Here is a 25,802-nt window from a genome sequence, read left to right as displayed (position 1 = left end):
AAATACGATTACTTCATCAACTTGACCACACTTGCTATTTAAAAAAACTTAACATAGTAGAGATCAACTTTCCAATGTGTTACTTATTCCGAATTAGAGAGTAAAGTTTTAACACTCAGAGTAAAAAATTTAACGTTAAAATTTTACTATAGAGTAAAAGTATATCTAAAATGGTGTAAACGAAGTAAAAATTTAACGTTACACCGGAATCGCAGAAACACAAGTCAATAAAGTGAGCTACTAGTGAGGTTCCAACGGCAATCGGATATCAAAGGAAGTTTTTATAGATTTTTAATGTTTTACTTATGTTCTCTCAAATATTTGTATTTGTAAAGCCGGACTCAAACGACACGTGTACTTGGCGAATAATCGTCACTTTCTTATACTTGCCATGTCGTGTGATTGGGTTACTCGTATAATTATTTGTCACTCTTTCCACTTGTCGGTTTTCCATATGTTATCGGTCAAAATAACTAGAGTCAAAGGAATCACGATTATTCGTACAGTTGCGAAGTACATACTTGTCTATAATTGCAGAGGCGCTCAAACGAAATCTATCAATAATTGGCAGTTACTGCGATTATTCATTTAGTTTTTAAAGACCTCAGGAGCGTATGTTTTATTTGTGTATGTGTGTTGTTGTGTTGTGTATGTTTTTATTGAAATGGAGGGGACAAATGACGTGTTTTTTGATTTTTATAAAAATGAGCAGGTCATTTGGATGACCAAACATAAAGAACATAAAAATCGTAATGCAGTTAATGGTGCCTTGAAAAAAATACAAGATAACATATTTGTCCAGTGCACTATAAATGAATTGAAGAAAAAAAAGATTCGCTAATGGCCACATGGCGTCAAGGTTCTCGTTTGAGATCCTGCAACATATTGATGGTGCTGTATCTACTTACAAAAAAAAATTATAATATATTTTTTTTAAGTTTCTGTATCTACAATGCTGTTTTAGTTAATTTTAAATACAAGTACTTGCCTATTCCGACTTTTATTTAATGATACCATCCATCATCTTCTCCTCTTTTTTAATTTCATTAAATAAGCACATCACAACAAAAGCTGCGGAAGCAACAAAGAGATTTTCCGGAGGATCTCTATCCATATTGACTGCCTCACCACTGAATTAGTTGTCAAGGTTTTTAAGAATAAGAATTGTACATTATGTTTTCCATTGCAATCGCAAAGCTCGTATAAAATACTTACTTTACTTTACTTGCAAAATGGGCAAATAATTATGTACTTGCCAAGTACACGAGTCGTTTGAGTCCGCCTTAACAAGTCTATGTGGGCAAGTGAGTGAACTCAGTGAGCAGGTATGCTTCTTCTCAGAGTCTTCTTTCAGCTGTAATGTATTTTTGTACTTTGTCGAGAATTGTTGCAGGCATTTTGAGACAAATTTGACGGCTAGCAGGATTAGTATTAGAAAAATGAGAACTTTTTATGAAATTAAAATGGTACTTAATTGAAATTTGGATTAAAAAACAAAACTGGTGTTCTTACTGACTTATACTTTGGATAAACTATTGTAAATTGGTTTATTTGAAAATAAACATCAGTTATTACAATTTTAATTATACAGGAAATATAAAAAATTATTTTAAGATTTAAAATATAACTTTAAGTTTTTAGTTTACCAGTGGCGTACTGTTTTAAGAGAATATACAGTGGGGACGTTTAGATTAGAATAAATTCAATATGTTTGGGTCCAACAGTATTTTAAGTATTTTGAATGCTTTCACACTTTAATTTTTAATTTCAAATGCGCATATTACGCTATAATTGAATGTATTAATAAATTCGTGTAAATGACGTCATTTTTTTTTAAATAGAACAACACATTTTTCTCTTAATTTTTGCATTTCACAACAATAGACGATTACAAAAATATACAATATGTATAGTCTAAAATAATCGGTTTGTGAATTACAGATAAATTTTATAGATATAAGAAATTTTAAATCTATAATTTTATTGAAATAACTGGACTAACAAACATGGTAGGTTTTTTTAGAGAGCTATGTTTCCAATACTAGTCTCAAACAATAGATACCGTAGTTTTGAACTTTCATAAATAATGGTACGATTAAATGAAAAAGAAAGAATTGAAATTTTAATGATGTGTGGGTATGGTAACAAGTGCCGAACCCAACAAGAAGTTTGTGATGTATGTAATGATAAGTGTCAGATCTTCCTATTTGTCAACCCACTGTGTCGAAAATAGAAAAAAAAAATGGAGAATGCAGTTACAAAGTCGTTCTGCAATTGGTGAAAATGAAAAATTGAAATTGTTAGTAACAACGTAAAAATATCCAGTATACAAATCGCACCTCAAAATTCAGTGAGTAAATCTACAGTTTTAAAATATTTGAAAAACAATAAGGTCTACATAAAGTCTGTATAAATACAGGTATACAGTTCATGTACTTCAGGAGCTCAGTGAGAATGATTTTGAAGGAAAGATTGAATTTAGCGAAGTGACAATTGAGCGATTGAATAATGACCCACAATTTGTAGGTCATGTAGTATTTTCAGATGAAGCATCATTTTATTTAAATGGAACTGTTAATAGGCAAAACTGTGGGTACTGGTCAGATACCAATACTCATTGGATGACGGAGGCCCATACTCAGTATTCTGAAAAAGGTAATGTTTGGGCAGGAATTGTTGGCAACAACATTGTGAGTCCATTTTTTATTGAAAAACGTTGATAGCTCAAAAATATTTAGGTGTGATACAAAATGACATTATTCTAGCTATAGCCACGTTATATACAGATAAACAAAATTCACAAGTGCCACCGCATTATGCGCTAGAAGTTTGTGATTATTTAGATAATATTTTCCCTAACAGATTAATAGGTTGGAGAGGATTTATAGAGTGGCCAGCAAGATCCCCGGATCTTGATTTTTTGTCTTGGGTTTATTTTAATCTAAACTTACTTCAATAGGCCTAACATTGTCTAATCAATAAGGGGTTCCAATGTAAAGATTGGAAAGGTGGAAGAGGTCGCAAGATAACTAAAGAAATATAATACGACCATACAAGAAGTAACATGGGAAAAAGCAGGAGAAATAACCAAGAATGATTATACATTTTTATACAGCGGAGAGAAATAGGAGATAATAGATTAGGATTTTACATAAATAAATTCTTAAATAAAATACCAAAATTTAAACCCCTAAATTGAAGGATGGCCATCCTGAGCTTGAAACTGAAGGATACGTGTATAAAATATAACAATATATAAGCACTAACTGAATTAACTGAACAACAAGAAGAAGATCAATTTTACCAAAAGGTGAACAGAGTAAGTGACTAAATCCCAAAGAAGGATTTACGTATGATATTATGTGATATAAATGCACAGATGGTATGCACAAATTAACATGGTATTTCTTTTAACAAAATTCGAACATCCAAAAAAACATAAAACTACCTTGAGACATCCAGCAAGATTCAATGAAAATCAAATATGCCAGGTTAAAGCGACAAAAGAAGTGTCGATGTACTTACTAAATAAACCTGAAGTAAAGTAAAAGAATAAACAACAGATGAGTGATAATTTAAGTGGATAATATGAGCAAATTAACGGACATAAATTAAAGATGAAAAGAAATAAAAGATAAAAACAAAATAGTAAAAAAAAGAAAACAAAGAAGAACAAAATCTGGTTAGACAAAGAATGTGAGAAAGTAATAAAAAACATCACCAGAATCATATGGTTGAACAACCTCTCAGAACAAAATGGAAAAAACTATGAAAAAGTGAGAAATGAAACTCCAAAAATAAAAATAAGAAAAATGACTGCATAAACAAAAATTTAGAAGATATTGAGAAATATAGACAAAATGATAAAATAAAGAAATTCTACAAAAAAGTTAAAGCGACTAAAAGTAACATTGCAAAAAAGGATTATACATAAATGAAGAAGCATTCATTGAAGATGACGAAACACCAGAAATTCACAGTAACGAAATCGAAATTTAAAGCAGATGAAATTAAAAAACAGATAAAAAAGCTCAGAAATTACAACGCAGTAATTGAGGACGATATAGTAGAAGAGCTAATAAACTATGAATTAGCATCAGTGCATAAAGAAATATTTCTCCTAATAGAGAAGATATGTAATAAAAATATGTCAGATGAATGGAACAGAGGAATTGTAGTGCCGATTCATAACAATGTGACCATGACGATTGCAAAAACTAAACATTGCCTATAAGATCTTACCTAATACAATAAGCACTAGGCTGCACATGCAGAAAGAATCTTGGGAGATTATCAGAATGGTTTTAGGCTAGTCAAATAGACAATAAACGCCATACATACTGTTCAAATCTCTTTAACATAAAAGTATTTATTTACAAAGTAAGGTAATTTACAGGAAAGTCAGTTTGTCAATTCTCTTTATATCAGTTCTCCGAATGTTTAGTGGACTTAAAAATCTATTCTTGGTTCAAAAAATAAAACCTTTTTCTCTCAGAGACTACCTGACCGTCAAGTCGTACATTGTATTAAATAAATTCTAGGAGTTGCTAAACCGGTGATTTAACGGGTTGTGGTCCCTGACTTGATGTTGGCGACGATTCAGTAACACAAAAACATATTCAAGTATCGGCCTTCAGTCGTAGCGGTTCGATGATATAAAAATTTTCCTCTCTTTGATTTTCACGCGGAAATAGTGCAATTAGAATCTTAAACGGGATATATTCACATCTGTTCGCGATCAACGACATAGCAAGAAGCATTTATGGTCGGCTTTCGATGATAATTATTATATAAAATCGCATTTGTTAGAATAGTTGTGATCAATAAAATTGACTGGTAGCAGATTCAATACTTTCTTTATTACCGGAAATCATCCTTACTTCGACCGAGATTATTTGGAATCGACGTCTTAATACGAAACCAACAAAACGCTTGGTTCCCTTTCTTATGTTTGGACGAAACATCACATCTCCACACACATACAATAGACAATTAAATAGATAAGGCAAAAAGCAGGAGATTACAGTCGAGAAATACATGGGATTTTTATAGACTTCAAAAGTGCCTTTGATACAATATTACGGGCAAAAATTATTGAAGAATTAAGTGAGCTAGGGATTCAAAAAAATAAGGAAGAGTTGACAGTGACGCTTAAAAACAACATCGGGAAAGTTAGATTGAACAGAACAGTTTCTGAAGAAATTTAAATAAACAACAAAAAGAAAATCAAGGAGATGCTATTTCCACGACACTGTTAAGCCTAATCCCATAAGCAATAATCAGGAAGTTAAAACTGAATAATAAAAATATCTAATTATAAATAAAAAAATAATTAATAGTAATATAAATATATTACCAATAAACTCAAAATCATAGCATACGTATATTATCTGGCCATCTTAGCAAACACAAAGACGACATTAGAAAAATAATAAAAAGGAAACAAAAAGAATAGGTTTGCAGATCAATAAATATAAAAGAATCTATATGAAGATACGTAATAAAGACATAAAAATAAATACTCACCAGATCACATCCAACTTTAGGTTTGAATCTGTACCTATCTTCAAATAATTTTGAGTAACAATTGAAAAAACTGGTAGCGACACAGTAGAGGAAATAATTTTAAAAGGAAATCAATAATATGACATGAACAGTTTACTGAGAAGCAAAAAATTAAGCAAAAATGAGTCTGTACTGAACCTTAGTTAGACAGTTGTTACGTATGCTATGGAAACAACGGCGATAAATAAAAAAGAGTAAGACACTTTTCTAAAGTTTAAAAGAAAAATAATAAGAGCAATAGTAGGCCCCAGTATTGGCGTTTGTCAATTTTTCTAGATATGTTGTATTGTCCGACGAGATTCTTTGATATGTAGTATCGTTAGGATAGGAATCCAAGATCAAAGCCTTAGACATCAAGAAAGAACGTCAGTTACCGTAAAACGGGGTGAATAGAAACAATTTTCAACTTTGGTTTAAAATTTTTTATATTTGTAGTTCTAGATACACAATTTTTTGCCCAAACACAGGTCTCTGTTAGACCTATTTGTTTATAGTATTTAAATTTTTTAATTATATTTTATTTTAAAGAAAAAAAATTAAAACATGGTGTTTCTATTCACCCCTCAAAGGGGGGTGAATAGAAACAGTACTTTAATTTTATGTTTGTTTCTATTGAAAGGAATCGGGGGTGAATAGAAGCAGTTAACTATGGTATTTTTAATTTATAAATGGATAAATACAAATTTATTTCTCAAGATAATGATTTATTTAAGTAGGTAGCTATATAAACAAAAGAAATTATATAACTCTAAGTAAACAAATCGTATTTAATAAGATTAAATAATGATTAATAAATTGTGAAATTAGACAGGTCATCTTCGAAAAATATCATGTCTTTAAATCGCGTACTTGAGGAAAATACTGGGGGAGTATTGTTTTAGGATGACGTCGTTTCTGGAGACAAGTGATTCTTCTTCAGTTATGGTAAACTTATTAGTTTGTTGCACTCTTTTCAAAAATATTCCAACGAAACCGTCATCTTCAAGGAAAGCAACCTTGCATATATAACATTTAAAAGATGTTTTTTTTTACCATAAACTTTGACTAACATGTAGTCATCTTCATTGATGACGAGGTTTTCGCCTGAGGCCTTGTCAGTACTTTCATCTAGATCAGGGGCATCTGAAGAGTCAGTATCCTGCACTGAAAAGTCATCTTCATCTTCTGATGATAACTCCACACGCTTTCGGCTTTTGTTTGGCTGAACCTGTTTGGAGGAACATGGGTTTTGGTCACTAGCAAGTGAAGTTTGGGGATTTAAGTTCTCATCGTCGTCGACAAAGTCCTCAACACTGATACTTTTGCCGGGTTTCACATTAACTTTGGTTCTCTTTTTCCTTATCTTAGGAGTCTGATCTTCTCTAAGACTATGAAGGAGCTCTTTGAAACTATTGTCAACAGCTTCGTGGTTCTTCTGAATGTTTTCGGGATTTTGGTTTTCCTCTTCATCAATAATTTGTGGAAGCATAGACAGCACTTTGTTCCTATTTAGAGGCGCTATACCGCACTTCTTAAAACCGGCGATCACATTTTCTTTCTTCAATGAATCACACTTTTTCAATAACATTGGAAATTTATCCTTAGGAACAGTTGCTTCCGCTCTTCCTGGGCCCTTTTTCCACTCTTCGAGAATCTGTCGCCATGTTGTTTTCAGTGGCCGAAAAAATGCCACGTCCAGAGGTTGTGTCAGATGGGTGGGGTTAGCTGGGAGAAAAATAAAATTGATAGCATTGTCTTTACACAACTTCACAGATTCAACTGATAAATGGGAAGACAAATTGTCCCCAATCAGAAATTTTCGACCCGTTTGTTTTTTCAGGTATGGAAGAGCAACTGTCAGTACCCAATCTTCGAAGCAGAAGGAATCAAACCAGCCAGACTTTGTTCGATTGTACCTGGCGTTTTTTGGCCCAGCTTCTGTGCAGCTTTGGTACAAGTGTCTATAGCCTTATAGACTACGTAAGGGGGTAAAATAGTGCCATCAGCAGCGGCTGCAAACATCACAGACGTAGATGCCTTTGATGAGTTTATGATCCTTTCTGGATATTTGGTCCCTCTACGTGTAATGACCTTTCGTTTACCAGGGTCATCACTTAGGTTCGTCTCATCATAGTTAACAATATTAGATAAGGGCACATCCTTTAATTCATTTGTCCGTTCATCAAAATAGTTGTTAATTGTTTCTGGTGTCACACCAGCTCTCGATCGTTTAATATTCTGACACATTCTCACGGCCAGTTGATCCTTATGACGTTTTAAAAATGATTCAACAAAGTCACGGCCAGGAAGGTTATCTTTAAACCTCTTAACTTCTTTCCCTCTTTCTTTCCCGAACAAACGGGAACCAGTGCTGCCAACCAAACAAAACATTATTTTCCTTTTAGCCTAAAGTGTAGCAACATAAAAAAATAATGGTTGCCACTATTTATCCATAGTTATGTACGAAATAAATTACATAATATAAATAAAGTTTTGTTTCTATTCACCCCACTGTTTCTATTCACCCCGTTTTACGGTACATCTCATACCTAGAGAGAAGTCGTCAAGATGTCCAAAACTTACCCAAGGTCGCTATCTCTCTGATTCCACTAGTCGGATGAGGACGGCATTGCTGACGACATTGGTGGGCCAGATGTAACTGATGTTCCCGGTACTGTGGAAGTGATGGTAAATCCTCCATAAGATTCAGAAAACGAAGAAGAAATTGATGAGGAGCTGGAAGGGCCATCGACATCTTCTGTTTAAAAAAATAAAAAGAAACCGCAAAAACTAAAGACCAATTTCAAGAAAACTACATAAACAGGAAAGAATAAACAGAATTTTACCACATCGAAGGCCGAAATAAGGACTTTTATTGGGTTTCTAATTTTTACGGGATACCATACTTTGCCCAGGAGAGTACGTTATTATGGACATTACTCGCTAAAACAATTTATCCCTTCAAAACCAATTCGTTTTGGATATAAATTATGGGCTATCTTAGGAGATGACTGTTGTTGGTATAAATATGCCTTATATTGCGGAAAGAGGCAGCAGAACAACAAGTTTTTAAGCCGCTTGGAACTCGTGTGGTCAAAATATTTTTTGACAATCTCTTCACGTCCACAAAATTATTGTCAGATTTAAGAAAAAAAGGTTATGGTGCAACAGGCACTTTACGCAATGACAGAATCTTAGGTAGTCCACTAAAGTTTACCAAGGACGTTGAACAATTTGCTCCAGCTTGCCCTGATTCAGTTTTAGATCTCGAAAACAAAATACTCTTGCTGAGATGGAACGATAATAAATGTGTCACAATGGCCTCCAATTTTGAGACAGCCACAATTAACAGATATAATATGTTTATGGGAGGTGTACATCAGCACGATGGTTTCTTGAAAAGCACCATATACCCATACGAGGCAAAAGTGGTGCTGGTGTCTCATAACGCAAATTAAAGACATGGAAGTTGTCAACGCTTGCCAACTTTATAAAAAAGTGGAAGAAAAGCCACTTTCTATAAAAGAATTTCGTAGATCCATTGCAGTTCCCTACCCGAAGTTAGGGCAGGGATCTAGGATTGCCAAAGGAAGATCTTCTTCAAGAGTTTCGACATCAAGAACGATGGTTGTAGCTAATGTGAGATTTGATGCCAAAACCCGTTTCCTCTCTAATAGGGGTCCTAATTGTAAAGGGGGGCTCCTAACTTACTGCTCTAAATGTGTGGTTACTCTGTGCATTGTATTGTATTAATAATTAGGTATCCATAAAATAAAAAATTCATACATCTAATATGAGTATTTGGAATTTTTGACCTCCCTTGCGCCCAGAGATCTATTTATAGATTTATAAATATATAAAAAATTTATTATACAATATTGATTCTAATGTAACAACTAACTTTTTTCTTATTTTGTAAAAAAATAGTTAATTTGGGCGTTAATGGTTTAAGATATCGATCGCTCACGGAACGACAATTAGCCCAGTCTGGTTAAAAAAAAGGTGGAAAAATGTTTCACAGATATCTGAAGCTTTTACTAGATGATGCATAGATGAAAAGATACTCCTAGTTTTACCTTGCGTTTTTTTTAAGCAATAATTTATGGTCACAATTTGATTTTTTGTCTATAAATTTTTTCCCTTATATTTTAAATAAACAATATTTATTTAATTTTTTTATGTCAAGAATATCTTTATTTTCCCATTTTTTTAATTAAAATTGATAAATAAGTTACAGAGATATTTGCAAAAAAGCAGTTTTTTTGCACTAATTTATTAATTTTATTAATTTTTTTATTAACAAAATAAAATGGTATTAATACATTTAAACGTCAAGGAATTACCATCTTTTAGATTTGTGCGAAATTTCCCCCCGATCAGTCAAATATTTTATATGTTATTTGGATTGTTTATCCCTGAGGCTAATTATTTAAACTATTGAGCTTGCCCTATTCATGATGCTAGACACATTCAGCAAATTTCATAGGTACAGACTTGTACGTACAACCATTGGATAGCTGGTAAAAAAGCTCACATTAAAAAATAAAAAACCTTCTATGACCAATAGGAACGAAGTTAGTGACTATTTTTAAAAAAATCATGTCTCCATTGTTTATAAACATTAAGAAGTAAAATTTGCACAAATTTTGAATGAAAATCTACTTTCGAAAGATCGACAAAGTGGAGAGGATATCCGTTTCAGCTCCGTTTTTTTTTCGGCATCGGAACTTCAAATTGCAACACGTAGGAAAAATTTACATTATCTCGGCTTCCTTTGCAGCTGCAAGCCTCTTTTTTTATTCTGGGGTAGCTCGTCCAAATATGAATAACTACATAGTTTTTACTGACCGGCAAATATGGAAAAATTGAGTCCATTTGAAATTCACCCTAAATACTTACTTTTTTTAAATTGGCTCGAATAGTATGTCGCAGTATTAATAATGATGACAAAATGTCACCTCCCATAAATCTCGGAAAATCCCGGAAAATCAACATATGTTTTTATATATATTTATATATTTTATAAATTAAATTTCAGGTAATTTTTTACACATTATATTATTATATTCCTTATATTAATTATAATTTTTTGTATTTTTATAATTAACAATATTGATTTTTATTCTATTTTTCTTACAAATATGATATACAATATTAATCTAATCTGCCTTACTGCTTTGATAAAATAAGTTGATTTTTTCATCACTTGCCTTATTAAATTTTGCAATGTTTATTGAACTTTGCTTTTTTTATTTTCTTTACATACATTGGTTTAAAAGTTAAAATTTGGATCATGTATTCGACTTCACTGTCAGGTCTGAACTTTTTTGTTGCAGGTTGTTTGTCTTCACTTATTAAGTCAGTCTTTCCATACATTAACATATTAATGGGCGATCTTAATGCCAAGGTGGGTCAAGGTAAAGTAGGAGAACAAGTAGGAAAATATGGGCTTGGAAACAGAAATGACAGAGGAGATCGAACAAATACCTTTTTCAAATTACCTCCTCGACGGTTATATACATGGACATCTCCACAACATACCAAAGAAAAAAAAGTGAGAAATCAAATAGACTACATTATGATAGCAAGGAGGTATCATAATGCTGTTAAATGTACTAAGACGTACCCAGGAGCTGATATAGGCTCAGATTATAACCCGGTAATAACTGTGATAGAGGCGAGACCAAAAAAGATTAGAAGACCACACAGAAAGGCACTAGATTTAAATAAACTATTTATGTTTAAATATAAACATAAATACAGCTATACAAACAGCAGGAAAGAAATATCTTACAAAAACAACAACAAAGAATAAGGGGTGGATGACACAAGATATACTAGACTTGATGGAACAAAGAAGAAAGATGAAGAATTACCCAGACAAATACAAAGAAATAAATAAACACATAAAAAAGAGAATAAAAGAAGCCAAAGAGGAGTGGATTAAAGAACAATGTGAAGAAATGGAAACCTGAGAAATGAGAAAAAGTACGATGCGTTCAATATGCACAAAAAAGTAAAAGAGATAACAGGAAGCATAAAGAAATGCCAAATAGGTAAACTTAAAGACAAAGATGAAAATCCTATTGTAGATCTAGAGAATAAAATAAAAAGATGGACAGAATACCTGAATGAATTATTTGAAGACGATAGAAACAACTTACCTCAGATAATCAATGCAACTGGGCCAGACCTATTGAAAGAAGCAGTAGAATACGCAATAAGAAACGCTAAAAATGGAAAAGCAAATGGACCTGATGAAATTCCTACAGAACTGTTGAAGCTTTTGAATGATAAATCCGTAACCATAATATTAAATTTTGCAGCGAGGAGCTAAAACAGTTTCCCCTCCACTTTCCTATGTCGATCTTTCGAAAGTAACTTCGTTTCGAAAGGTTTTAAGTTTCGAAAAATTGGATGAATTTTATAGCTATAAAATTCAATATAAAGTTTAGATTTTCATTCAAAATTTGTGCAAATTTTAGTTCTTAATGTTTATAAACAATGGAGATATAATTAACAAAAAAATTGTCGCTAACTTCGTTCCTATTGTCCATAGAAGGTTTATTTTTTTTGTTAAATGTGAGTTTTTTTACCAGCTATCTATTGGTTGTACGTACAAGTCTGTAGCTTGAAAAATATAGAAGTTATTACAATTGTTTATAAGTAAAAAACATACCCCTTTTTCAAACGTTTATTTTGTAAATAATTTCGATGAAAACTCAATATTCATTTAACTTCTGAGATAGTATAGGTCTTAAAGAATCCTATGAAATTTGTTAAATGTGTCTAGCATCAATCATAGGGAAAGTTCAATGGTTTAAATAATTAGTCCCAGGGATAAACAAATTTAATAACTTTTATACTATTTGACCGATCGGGAGGAAATTTCGCACAAATTTAAAGAACGGTAATTGCTCAATGTTGAAATGTATTAAAACATTTTATTGTGTTAATAAAAAAAAATTAATTAAATTTATAAATTAGTGCAAAAAACTGCTTTTTTGCAAATATCTCCGTAAATTATTTATCAATTTTAATTGAAAAAACGGGAAAATAAAGATATTCTTGATATAAAAAAATGGTATAAATATTGTTTATTTAAATTATAAGGGAAAAAACTTATAGATAAAAAATCAAATTCTGACCATAAATTATTGTTTAAAAAAAACGCAAGGTAAAAATAAGAGTATCTTTTTATCTATTCGTCATCTAGTAACCCCCACCTATGTCTTAAAAGCTTCAGATATCTGCGAAACATTTTTCCGTGAAATCGATGATTTTTGTATAACCAGACTGGGCTAAATTCCAATTTGAATAGTCGCACGATTTGATTTGTTACGGACTGATGTATTCTCAATGCCAACCAATTAAATATCTGTACTTAAGTAGTTAAATATGCTTTTTGAATATATGCATATATTTGGATATATTCATTTTCTTTGAGAAATAATCACAGACCTACATTTTTTCGTTGCTGTCTTTAGAAAAAAAGGGACATAAAAAAAGCCGTTAAAAGAACTGCACAACAAATTTTAGAAGTGGAATTACATATATACAAGTACTCTGGACGCACTTATTATAATCATCACTGGTGCTAGTCTTACAGCCCTATATAATATGTTTAAAAGATAACAAGAGCTAAAATAATACAAGATAGATTGTATCACAATAATTCAAGTAAAGTATCATATAAAAAATACTAAAAAAAAAACAATCCTTACCATTTGATAACGAAAATATCTTTTGTAATTAATTTCTCCACCGATTGATTTTATTTCATTATCAACTTGATTAAGTATCTTTAACGTATCTACTGCCAATGGCTTTTTCAATATACTTAAGACGTAAATAACATAAGTTACAATAATGTTTGTTATTAATTCGAAGGTTAAGCCAAAGGTAGGAATCCCTGTTACTTTGCTGTTTGTTACAAGTGAGTATATTCTACCATTGGAAATAGTATCATCTTGCGTTAGTTCGACGAAGATGATATGAGATGTCATAACAATTATGTTTAATATTGTTATTAAGTGAAAATAGCGTGGTGAATAAACGATGACCACGTTATTTTCAAATTTTGGAACCATAGGGAAAATTCCACACAAGGTGTTTAATGTTAGCATAGGCCATAAATTTAAATAAAAATTGTCTCTAATAGACGAAACTATTTCTACCATTTTCCTTGTAATCGATACTGATCTTGAAGAGATTCTACAATGAATTAAAGTTGAATTACACATTTGTGTATAATGTAGATAACAATTTAATTCATGTCATTAAGTACGTTTTAAGAAATTTGTAATGAATTATAAATTGTTTGTAATACCGGCGGATTTCTTATAACTTCTAAAGTAGTGTATAAAGTGTGATTATATACCAATCAGCTTAATTCTTTCGTAATTAATAATTGATGCCAAAATATATTTATTAAAAGTTTTTTTATATTACGAAAAACATTCGAAATTATATGCATGTCCAAATCGCCTAAAACTCAGCCAAACATTTTGATTATGACTAAAGACCGGATTATAAAGGTCAAAATAAGCACAAAATTTTGCAAATTTAAGTAAACTTTTTCTGAAATAAATAATATTTAGGAAAAAATATTGCTATAGCCTTTAAACATCGATATAAATCTGACTAAAATACATTAACCTATTAATAATCGCCGAGTTTTCATGGCTAATAGGTGATATTTTGGAATCAATCTTTTTAGATCATCAATTATTCCGAGAAATACAAAGGAAAAACTGTACAGAACAATAATACGCTCAGTCCTAACAAAACGTAATGAAAACATGTTAGCACGTTTCGAATGAAAAGTACCAAGGCGAATCCATGAAGCATCGACAATGGAGTTTGGAGAAGACGATAGAACTTCGAACTTATACCAGGAATCAGGTATCGTAAAATATATTAAGATAGGACGGCTGAGGTGGGTAGAACATGTAATACGGATGTAACAAAATTACCCAGCTATAAAAACGCTCCTTGATAGACCCATTGAGAAGAAGCAGAAGACCCAGAACAAGGTTCCTTGATAACATCGATAAAGACATGAGAAATATGGGGATACGTGCTTGGCGAAGGAAGGCGATCGAAAGGGACGACTGGAGAGAAATTGATAGCCTCCTCACGAGGCTAGGACCCACTCAAGGTTGTAAAGCCAGTATGATGATGATAATGGTGATGATAATGATGATAATCAGCATAAAAAAATATAAACGACATGTTTTTCAAAACTTTCTTGTAAGAAGTTATGCTCTAGAAGAATCAGTATACACATATTCATAGATACAAAAAAATATTTCGACATATACGGAAGTTATTATAAAAACGTTATTAATTTTGTCTACAATCTTGTTTTCATTTGAACCTAATTTAGTCACGTTTTTATAAATTAATAATGAATATGCAAATAAAGTAACTGTGTTGGTAGTTCTTTAGATCTTAAAATTTTTTTAGTCACTGGTATATAGTCGAGTCCTTATCACCCACTAATGTCAATAAATCTTTATAGGCCGGAAATAAACGTGAAATACGGCGATACCCTGTAATTTTCCGTGTCACCACCGAATTGCATGAAAATTTGGATTTAGGTTCTACTCCCCCCTACTTCACTTTTGGACATGTGCTGTTGCCTTTGGTTGCTTTCTATTTTTAGAGGTAAAAACTACCCCTATTGAAAAATATCGTATAATTGTAAATTAAAGCGGGCAATTGATTTAAATCATCTTTCAGTGAAGTGAATGAATGTTAATTAACATTAAATAACAGAATTTAATATTTTATCACAGTTTAACCCCTAAATCTCACCCACTAGATTAGTTATAATTAAAACAATGCCATTGAATATCCACTGATTTCCTTGGAAATTTGGATTTAGGTGATACTTACCCTCCACTTTAAAATTGGACTTGTGCGGTTGGTTGCTTTTTATGTTTTAGGATAGAAAACTATTTAAAAAAATCATATAATTGTAAATTCAAGCAATTTGGAATTATTTATTTCTACAGTGACATTAAATTTAGTTTTCTTTAGTGTTTCTCTTATATTTTTGTATAGTGAAACTATAAATACAATAATTTTTATAATCAAAATGTTCTGAATTTATTTTATTTCAACTTAAATAACAACCCTTATTAGTTTGTAAGGGTGGATAAAAGTATATATTATATGTGCCTTTATAGCACATTATGTATATCTTACAATGCTTCAGTATACGCGTTCTGATATCTCCTAAAATATGTGATTGGTTTTTTACTCATAACTCGTTTATTTTTGTAGCTTCATAGCTATGAAGTACTTACAAAACCATTCTATAAGTTTTTTAAGATCATTTAAATGAATTTTTTAACACTTAATTTTAAAATGGTTGTAGTTGAAAGGGCTTGAACTAATCACGAGTGTATGTAAACTTTAAACAGCAATATCGTAACCAATTTTTATCTTACAGAAAAAAACGTAAAATTTTAAAACTATATTTTTTATTGTTCAATATTTTTCGTATCACTTATACTTTTTAAGTGATTTTGAAAAAAAGCATTTTTTTTAAAAATCTCAAAAATTTATTTTTATGTTAAACCTAAATTTTTTGAATGAGCAGCACTTTAAACGGGTGAAACTTAGAGATCTTATAAACAATACATAAGTAAAGTAAATTGTAAAGCGGTAAAGATTAATTTTATTTGGGGTGCTAATTAGGTGGTGATTTTCACGATGTTTTTACCAAAAAAAAAAGGACCAACTTTATTTTGTTCATAACTCGCTTAGTTTTGTTGCTAAAAACTTAAAAAAAAATAGTGAAGATTTTTTTTAACATTATAAAAGTTTTGATGAGTTTTGATGTCCCCGAAAATTCTTCCTTTGTTTGTAATTTTACGTTGAAATATTCGATTTGGCAAATAAGAACCCACTTTTTATGAGCTACAACTCTTTCAGAAAACATTTTCACTCACACATAACTCAAAATGTATTGACTCAGTGAAAAACTCTAGTATAAAAGTTGCTTAAAATTACTCAATTTATCTATTTCCTATCTATTCAAATTTTCAAGAAAATCCGTCTTGAAAATTACACCCCAAAACGGTCATGTACTGGAGTATTAATCTTGTAGCGGTTTAATTAGCCTACCACATTGGGTATCACTTATAGGGAGTTGAAAGTGGGGACAGCAATTACTGGGCTGGAGATAGGGTAAGCAAACAAACCGAAACGTTTGCGCACGGCCACTCTTGGTTTGGTTGGAGAGCTGGGTCGTAAGTGACTAAAAGAGGGACTAGAAGGGGTAACTACAAAGAGAGAAATAAAAAAAAATACTTACATAGATTTCCTGGGCAACACACATAAAAAGGTTCCTAAACTATTTGAAATGGACGCCGTTTAAAAGAATCTTCTCGCTGGATGGAAAGAAAGGCTTTTCTTTACTAAAAAAATATTAAAAGGTGAAAATATGTTTAAAGGAAATAATTATACACTTGGTTTAGAGAGAAACATTACATATTTATTGTTACTTCACCATAAACAGTTATTAAAATAATAATAATAATAACAACATTTAAAAGCAAAACCTACAATGGCGCTATTTGTAACGATTTACAACAAACTCCAGACGTTGAGCGCACTATAAGAATTTATATTATTATTAAAATGACAATATCTAGATTTTTCAACGGAGCTTACAACAACTTTACAACCTTTAAACAAAACATTTCAAATTTATGGTTGTGTACCAAATGTCTGCAAGGGATAATAGTAACTGTCATGTCGAAATGGAATATTAAACCTGTTTGAAACATTAATTTTAATTATAACAGTTAACTTTATTTAAAGTAAACTAATATGACAATTAGCTAATCCATAAAACTTATAATTTTATTCATTACAATTTTTTTGAAAGCAAGTTTTTTATTAATGAAAATGTCTATTTTTACTTGATAAAATTTTAACAAAATGTACCTTATATCACTCTGGCTAATGTATTTCCTTCAAGAAGTTTTTGGGATTAGAATTGGACCAAAATACTGCAAAATAAGATATAACTGTGCCTCACTCAAGCTGCAAATTGGTCTGAAGTGACAAGGGAACACAAATGGACAATTTTTTGGAAGTTGGACACTGGATTCGGACTTCGGATTATCCTGGATGACAAAAAACTGCAATCTTCAAAACTCGGCCTCTCCAACGCTCCTGCTTAAAACCATGTGGACCTCTCAAATTATTGTAATGCTGCTTTACAAATCTTCCGCATAGGGCACAACACAACAAATCAGTGATTAACTCAACAAAAACTACGACATTGTCTTTGAGCTTAATTCACCTCTCCACAAAAAAAATTTACCGGCTTTTGAAGACTACACACGCCGAAATCTTTCTCCTTCAAAATCTCAATCCAAACTTGACTGAAGCATTTAAACTCCACACTGCTACTATCTACACATTTTCCCATAACAAAATCGAACAACGAATAACACAATAATGAATTAGAAGAAAATCTGGACTCAACAATGAAACCAACTGATTTTGGCAGCGATTTCACCGATAGTAAATCACATTACACTATATTTCCATGGCAAAAATGAATAACGAACAACAATAACGAATTTAAAAAAAAAATCCGGACTAAACAATGAACTGACCACTTTGACGATTCATCGTAGAGTAAATCACTTTACACTATATTTCCATGACAAAAACAAACAACGAAAAACCATTACGAATTTTAAAAAAAAAACGGACTCACAATAAAACCAAACGCTTTGGCGTTCTATCGTAGAGTAATGTCATTCTTAAAAATCATTCGCCTCTAGGCATAACTTTATCAGCAATCTAAGTGGATATTTATTTGACGCGCAATATTAGGCGGCATCACGATCAAAGGAATGCAATTCAAATTATTATATACAAACCAGAAATGTTTATATTATCAATTACAGCTATGCAAAAGGTTTGAAAATATATTTCGGTGTTTTGATACATACGAGGGGAAATAGAAATGCTACAATCTAACGAAAATTTTTGAATAATAATAGCCACGTTCACCGTCTTATCAAAATGGGTTGCAACGGTGTATTGAGCAATTTTTTCTTCTTCTATCTTTATATAAGCAATTTTGCTTGTTCTGTGGCGGGTTGTTGCCTCTATGGAAGATTGTTATTCCAGCTCTTGCGTGGTTGGCTAATACTTTGTCTACCACTTGCTGATTTTGTTCTTTGTTATTTTAACGATTCTTTTATCGGCCCTTCTACTGATGTGACTGTTTCATCCTTTTTTTTTTATTTAGTGTTTACTCGTTTACATTCTGTACATTACATTTATATAGCTGTACATTACATCATGTTCTGATCTCGTCACTCCTTATTCGGTCCCAGTGTGTTTCATGTAATTCTTCTGAGTATTCTCATTTATGCTGTTTCCAGCTCTATTTGTATTTTGGCTGTGTAGGGTCTTGTTTTTGATGCTTAGGCCATTTTTGGGCTTATACTGGCCTTATCTAATGTTGATTTCATCTCACTGTTAATTTGTTGGTTACGCCATATAGTGTTATTAAGGTATCCTTCTAATCTATTTGCTCTTTGTACTTGATCTCTTACTTCTTTCCCAACGTTTCCCTAGATGGTAAAAACAATGCATATATTTTACATATTTAAGCGAATAATTTAACATTTCTATTATTTATGAGCATATTCAAAGCAATTCTTATGTATAAAAAAATTCCAACTTTAATCATAATCTTTTTGCTCTAGTTCTATTTTTACACTATTTCAATTACCATTTGATTATGAGAATATTGTAATATATAATAAATATGTATGTATTTATTTTGCAGTTCTATACACATCCCTTTTTAAAAGTGCTGGAAACATATTCCCATCATGTTTTGCAATATGAAGATAAAGATCTCCAAGATCGAACTCGAAACATAATACCCGTGGCAAAATTAGAAGAAAATGCTCAAAAACGACTGAGAGTGATACAAACGCATATCAAAAAAAGTAAGTATACTATCATGTTACAACAATTAGACGTATGTGTTAAAAATGGTTGCCATGAGGCGGAGAAGTGATCTTGTCAATATTTTAAGTTGTGCGTGTTGACTGACTATAAGTCTTCTTTATTATCGCTTTAATTTTAATTAATCATTATTCTTTTTTTTAATCTAAGTATCTTTCTTGACATCTCGCCTCTGGACAGAAATATACAGCTCGCGTCTAAAATACACTACCCGTCCAAATATCTCCAAAACGATCTAGAAACGTACTGAGTGATCAAATAGCTTCTAAATAAGGTATTACTTGCTGTTTATTCAGTTTTAAAATAATTTTAGAGAGTGATGCACGTCCGTTATTCTGAATGATAACGCCACTAAAACGTTCAGTTATTTAAAATTTATTATTTGAAGTTATATGGCTTAAAAAATAGTTACATATTATATTTTATTTTATTTTTAGATCTCAATAGAGCTTACATTAAATACAAATTAAATTACCTAACCTTATTATCAGCTAGCCTTAATTTTTCCACTGCTGAACGTAGGCCTTCCCTAAAATTTTTCACCCATTTCTATCTTGAGCTTCTTGCATCGTATTTGTGAGGATTCGCTTTATATCACCGTTCATCTAGTGGTTGGTCGTCCTCTGTTTCGATATGCCTCTTGTCTTGGTCACCATTTCGTCCATCTATCATCTGTCAATCTGGCAATATGTCTGGCCCAAGCTCATTTAGCCATGGCTATTTTTTAAACTACTTCTGTGACTCCTGTTTTTTGTCTTATTTCTAGGTTTGGTACTTTGTCTTTAATGGTAACACCTAACATTGATCTTTCAAAGCATGTTGTGTAACTCTTATTTTATTTATTGGTCCTTTTGTCAGAGTTAGTGTTTCTGCATCATATGTAAACACCGGTAAAACACATTGGTTAAAAACCTCTCGTTTTAAACAAACTGGAATATTAGACTTGAAAATGTTGTTCAATCTACCAAAGGAAGCCCATGTGAGACCTAACCTTCTTTGTATTTCAGTTGTCTGATTATATCGGCCTAAGCGAATCTCATGCCCTAGATATTTGTAAGCTATTTCTTGGTCGATGCTATGGCTGATAGCTATGCTATATAAATTTTGTCTTAGAGATGTTAATTTTAAGACCAATGGTTACTGATGCTTAATAGAGCGTTTCCAGCGTTTTTGTAGCTTTGTCAATTCTACCAGATATTATAACGATGTCATCGACAAATCTTAGGTGGTTCAGATCCTCTTCATTTTATGAATTCTCATTTCATCCTCTCGTACCATTTGCTTAAACATATATTCGAGTACAGCTATTAACAATTTCGGGGAGATAGTATCACCCTATCTAATTCCCCGCCTATTCGGAACTTTTCGGTATCTCCATGAAGTCGGACGCAAGCTTTGCCAGTTTCGTAGATACTCTTAATCAAGACACTATATCGGTAGTCGATGCGGCAGTCAGCCAATGCTCGAAGCATTTTATGATCAAATGCCTTTTCATAGTCTACAAATATAAGAAAGATATGCCTGTTGTATGTTGTCTGTGCACTTTTCTATTAGCGTTTTAATGATCAACAGCATGATTATAATCATTTTTTCGATGATCATTTGTTCCGTATCTGGAATAGGCGGAACCCGGTCTGTTCGCAAGGTTGACAATGACTATCCATTGTTCACAAGCCATTTTATTATTATCTTATTGTCAAATAAGCATTGAACATCTTTTTCAGCACATTTATTAAAGTTTCTATTTTATTTTTATTATTTTTACTCTACTATAGAGTATTAGGAAATCGTTTTCAAGAAGGGATTTCTGTCTAGACGAATTGGCATGACCTGGATACAATTTATTATTAATCCCCATGCCAGTGCATTTGTCGTCTGCTTATTTTGCATCGTTTAGAAAACCTGAATCCTGAATTCGATTTCCGATTTATATTCGTAATATTTTTTCTGTTTGTAATCATCAAATCAATTTCGTTTTTCGTTATACCTTCTGGACTAGCCGCCCACATCCACTTACGTTGTTGGTTCTTTTTGAAAAATGTGTTCATGACATAGAGCCAATGATGCAACAAAAAAATTAGTAGCATACCTTCTTTATCGTTTCGCCCATCGTATCCAAATGAGCCCATAGCCACTTCTTCTTGGACACCGTTCCTTTTTTTGTTTGTAGATCGTCTTGAGCACTATTTTTCTGCCTTGTTTATCGTCTGAATTTTCTTCTCTGTCTCTTTGGTATTGGTTTTCGATGACACAATCTTTCTATTTTTATAATATATACTATATATTGTTTTTACAATTTTTCTCTCTCATCTCTTTAAAAGGGTTTAATATTTGCTACTTGACCAATCATAGGTTTTTGGTCTTGGTATTTTTTCTAATTATTTTCTTTATTCAAATAGTATCATTTCTTACTTAACTTGATTTTTTTATTGGTTTATATTAGTTTTTCACTTTGTCTTTTGTTTTAGATAAACTGGTAGACCCAGACCTGTCCGTACAAGACATGCTTATTTTGGAACTGTTGCAATGGTTTAAACAAGAGTTTTTTGAATGGGTCGATAGTCCAGCATGTGAGCATTGTGGAGGAGCAACTGCGTTTTCACATATGAGTACAGATCGTGAGTTACTACGATATACAGATCGTGTTGAGGTAACTATGTAGTCTACTGTTTTGCCATATTAGAGGATATCAGTTATTGGTAGTTCCATTTTAAATCAAAGAAAAGTTATTTGTCTCGATGATTATTATAATAAAAGAGCACAAAGGGAAGATGTCTAAGACTCAACTGTGAGATCATATTTGAAGTATAAAATATTAATTTAGGCAGTAGATGCAAAACACGTATAATGTATGGAAGATCATAATAATCAATAATAATTAATCAATATTAACTAATTAAATATGGAAGAGGAAAGAATTTAATCACACGATAAAACCATATGAGTTACTGGAAGAAACATGTGTGTTGTATTTTTTGCTTATAGTTGCCTTAGAAAGACTAAATTTAAATAATAGTTGTAGTTCTTGGTTTTTTGTATCAATAGATCTGAAAGAAGTATCCGGAAGGTTGTTTATAACCAGAATTGTACTTTTAATTTGTTTTTGTCATAGATATGATAGTTATTCAGGATAAAATGTTGAAAAATAAGTTCCGGTAACATGGATTTTTCGTTTTAAAATTTTTCATGAACTTTTTCAGCTGGTGCATATTTTTCTAGTTTCTAGTCAAGCAAGTTCTAGTTTATTTAAACAACATTCCGAACATATTTCTATAAAAATCTAACATCCCACTTATTACAATCAACTCTTAAACAGATTCCAATTAGGCTACAAAGAAACATATTATAGAGTACGCTGGAAATGAATAAAATAAATTAATTACTTCAAAAACCGGAGTCTTTAGAGAAAAATGCTAAAACCCGTCGATTTTTATTTCTAAATGAGCATTCTCTCAGATCATATTTTTATTTTTGAGGTCATGTATTTAATTGTAATTAAGTACTCAATAATTTCGTTAATAGAAAATAGGAATGTGAATATTGCTATAAATCATTTCAAAGATCTTTAAAGTGTCTATCCATGTATCTTATCATGTAGCAGTTTTAAGATTTTAATTTTTCGGGACTGTCAAACATTTATTCTTGGGAGTTTTTACGTCATCTCAATTCGTATCCATTTTTTTTACTTCAATAATAAATTATAGTCTTCTTCTTCTTCCTGTGCCGTCCCCATTAACGGAGGTTGGCGACCACATTTTTAAAAGCTTCTCTGTCTTTTGCAACTTGGAATAATTCGTCTACAGTCATGTTTGTCCAGTCTCGAATATTATGCAGCCATGACTTCCTCTTTCTACCTATTCCTTTTTTGCCGTCGACTCTACCCTGCATGATGACCTGCAGAAGACTATATTTATTATTTCTCAAATTATAGTCTATTTAGGTATAATTTATTTTTCAATTATCCACATGAAAAACAAAGGGAGCTACATCTGGTTACCTAGTGGCCATTTTATTAATCATATTGATGTACCCACCGATTTGAGAAGGCGTCTCAATAGGTTCTCACAAAGACAGCCTAAATATGAGTCACACATCTTGCGTCTTAATTGGGCTACAATTGGAGTATAATCAGAATTTATATCAGCTTTGAGGAAAGTCCTATTGACGGCCTAAATAGGACTAAAATAAAAAATATGAAAATAATTTGAACAGCAAATAATTTCGGCTGACTGGCCGAAAAGGACAAAGATCGAGAAAATGTGTAGAAAAAAGAAAAAGTTATAACTAGAAGAGATAAAAAAACGTTGAAGAGGATTTTGTAAACAAACAAGAACGGAATTTCTACCAATAAATAAAAAGTTAACGAATTCAATACAATAATATACACTGCTGAGCATAAAATTAGGGTCACTCCATAATTTGAATTTATTAAACCGAACGGTCACGGCTAGACGTTAGAAATGTAAACGTAAGTGAATGAACAGTTAACGGTGACTTTATGTCATTTATGTCATTTATGTATATTTATTAGGCGAAATAGATTAGAAATTAGATAGGAAGGTGACTTCATGTAGGAAAATTTATTAGGCGGAATAGATTAGAAATTAGACAGGAAGGTCAGGCATTTTAAAAATGTAATACACAGAGGAGACTAAGATAAAAAATGAATTAAATACAATCATCACACGCAGAAGAAATGTCAATTCTGAATTTCAATAAAGACTAATCAAGAGATACTGTTGTTTCCTCATTGTAGAAATATTTACAAAATATTTTGACGATAATGTTTATAAAATAGAAAGCTATTGGATGCTTTAAACACTTGCAAGTGATTAACTTGTAGTATAAAATTTTGAAAATATCCTGGAAACTTAACAACTTGGTTTTATTATTTGTTCATTTTAGTTACATAGGTGTAAGAGTTGCCAGAAATTTACACCATTTCCTCGGTATAATGATCCTAATATTTTACTTGAAACGCGACGTGGACGTTGTGGAGAATGGGCCAACACTTTTACTTTATGTTGCCGTGCTATGGGATGGGATGCAAGATACGTTGTAGAAGAAGGAGATCACGTATGGACAGAGGTTAGTAATAGTAGATTATGAGTAGATATTCTTTTAATGCACATATCATGTTTGAATATTATCATGGGTGCGGAGTTATATTCAGGTCGGTAGACTGTACTAGCCTAGAAAGATGTTGCTTGATAAATTACACTTAAATATTTTTTGTGTTTTGTTTGTCTTATTTTTGTCTGTATTTATTTTAGGTTTATTCTGTTACTCAAAAACGTTGGCTACACTGTGATCCTTGCGAAAATATCTGTGATACACCTTTAATTTATGAATCGGGCTGGAAGAAGAACATTTCCTACGTAATGGCTTATTCTGCAGAAAATGTTCAAGATGTTACTTGGCGGTATTCTAGTAATCATAAGGAAGTTTGTAAAAGACGGAAAAAATGTACAGAAGAACAACTTTTATCGGCTATTTTAAAAATCAGGGAGAAATTACAAAAGAATTTACCACAGTCTAGAAAAAGTTATTTAGTCAAGAGAACTTTATTGGAATTAGTTGAATTGTTAAATGAAAAGTAAGTTTTTGTTTGTTTACCATTTCCATAGTTATACGGATTAATTTCGTAATTCATTACTAAAAGGTTTGACTATAATACACTCTTCTGTTCTTTTTTATTTCAGGTATTAGGATTTTGTTGCCTGTTTTGACAATACCTGTTGCCTGCTATTAATACACTATGCTGTTCTAGGTTAAATAGCTTTCGTTTTTTGATAATTTGTTTTCTGATAGAAAAATTCTCTTTAGTAGTTCTCCCTGTTCGAAAACCGTGTTATTATTCTTATATAATATCGTGCTTAATCGCGTTTAATATACTTTATGTAGAGCACGTAGCATATAAAGAACCACGTTTATCTCAGTATGTCCGCCTACAAAGTCTTAAATGGCACATCATGTATTTAGAATGGAAGAAAAGAGGGTTCCAAAAAACTTTTAAATGCAAGAATGTAGGAGAAGAGACCTATTGGAAGACTGAGAAAGCGATGGGAGGATGATGTGGATAAGGATGCAAGAAATATCCTTGGCAGTCGATCGTGGTGGACAAGGACTACAGACCGTAACGACTGGAGAGATTTGTTAAGGGAAGCCAGGGCTCGAACTGGGCTCTAGCGCAATAGGATGGGTGAACGTAACATCCTCGTAGAATTTAATGATACGACATG

General features: G+C 31.8%; 2 protein-coding genes across 2 annotated transcripts in view; one reads left to right on the top strand and one right to left on the bottom strand.

The window, feature by feature from the left end:
* Window positions 1-13,550, bottom strand: part of LOC140433078 (uncharacterized) — a 44,803-nt gene extending 31,253 nt beyond the window's left edge. Inside the window, exon 1 of the mRNA XM_072521138.1 lies at window positions 13,269-13,550. Within this exon, the coding sequence (XP_072377239.1) occupies window positions 13,269-13,550 (282 nt within the window). The remainder of the gene's footprint in view (window positions 1-13,268) is intronic.
* Window positions 1-25,802, top strand: part of Pngl (N-glycanase Pngl) — a 124,022-nt gene that overhangs the window by 84,536 nt on the left and 13,684 nt on the right. The window contains exons 5-8 of the mRNA XM_072523342.1: window positions 19,376-19,541; window positions 22,029-22,210; window positions 24,466-24,648; window positions 24,834-25,156. Of these exons, the coding sequence (XP_072379443.1) occupies window positions 19,376-19,541; window positions 22,029-22,210; window positions 24,466-24,648; window positions 24,834-25,156 (854 nt within the window). The remainder of the gene's footprint in view (window positions 1-19,375; window positions 19,542-22,028; window positions 22,211-24,465; window positions 24,649-24,833; window positions 25,157-25,802) is intronic.

Source organism: Diabrotica undecimpunctata, chromosome 2 (assembly GCF_040954645.1).
Source record: "Diabrotica undecimpunctata isolate CICGRU chromosome 2, icDiaUnde3, whole genome shotgun sequence".
NCBI classification, from domain to species: Eukaryota; Metazoa; Arthropoda; class Insecta; order Coleoptera; family Chrysomelidae; genus Diabrotica; species Diabrotica undecimpunctata.
The sequence above is the reverse complement of the archived record's forward strand: the minus strand, read 5'-3'. Positions and strand labels throughout refer to the sequence as shown.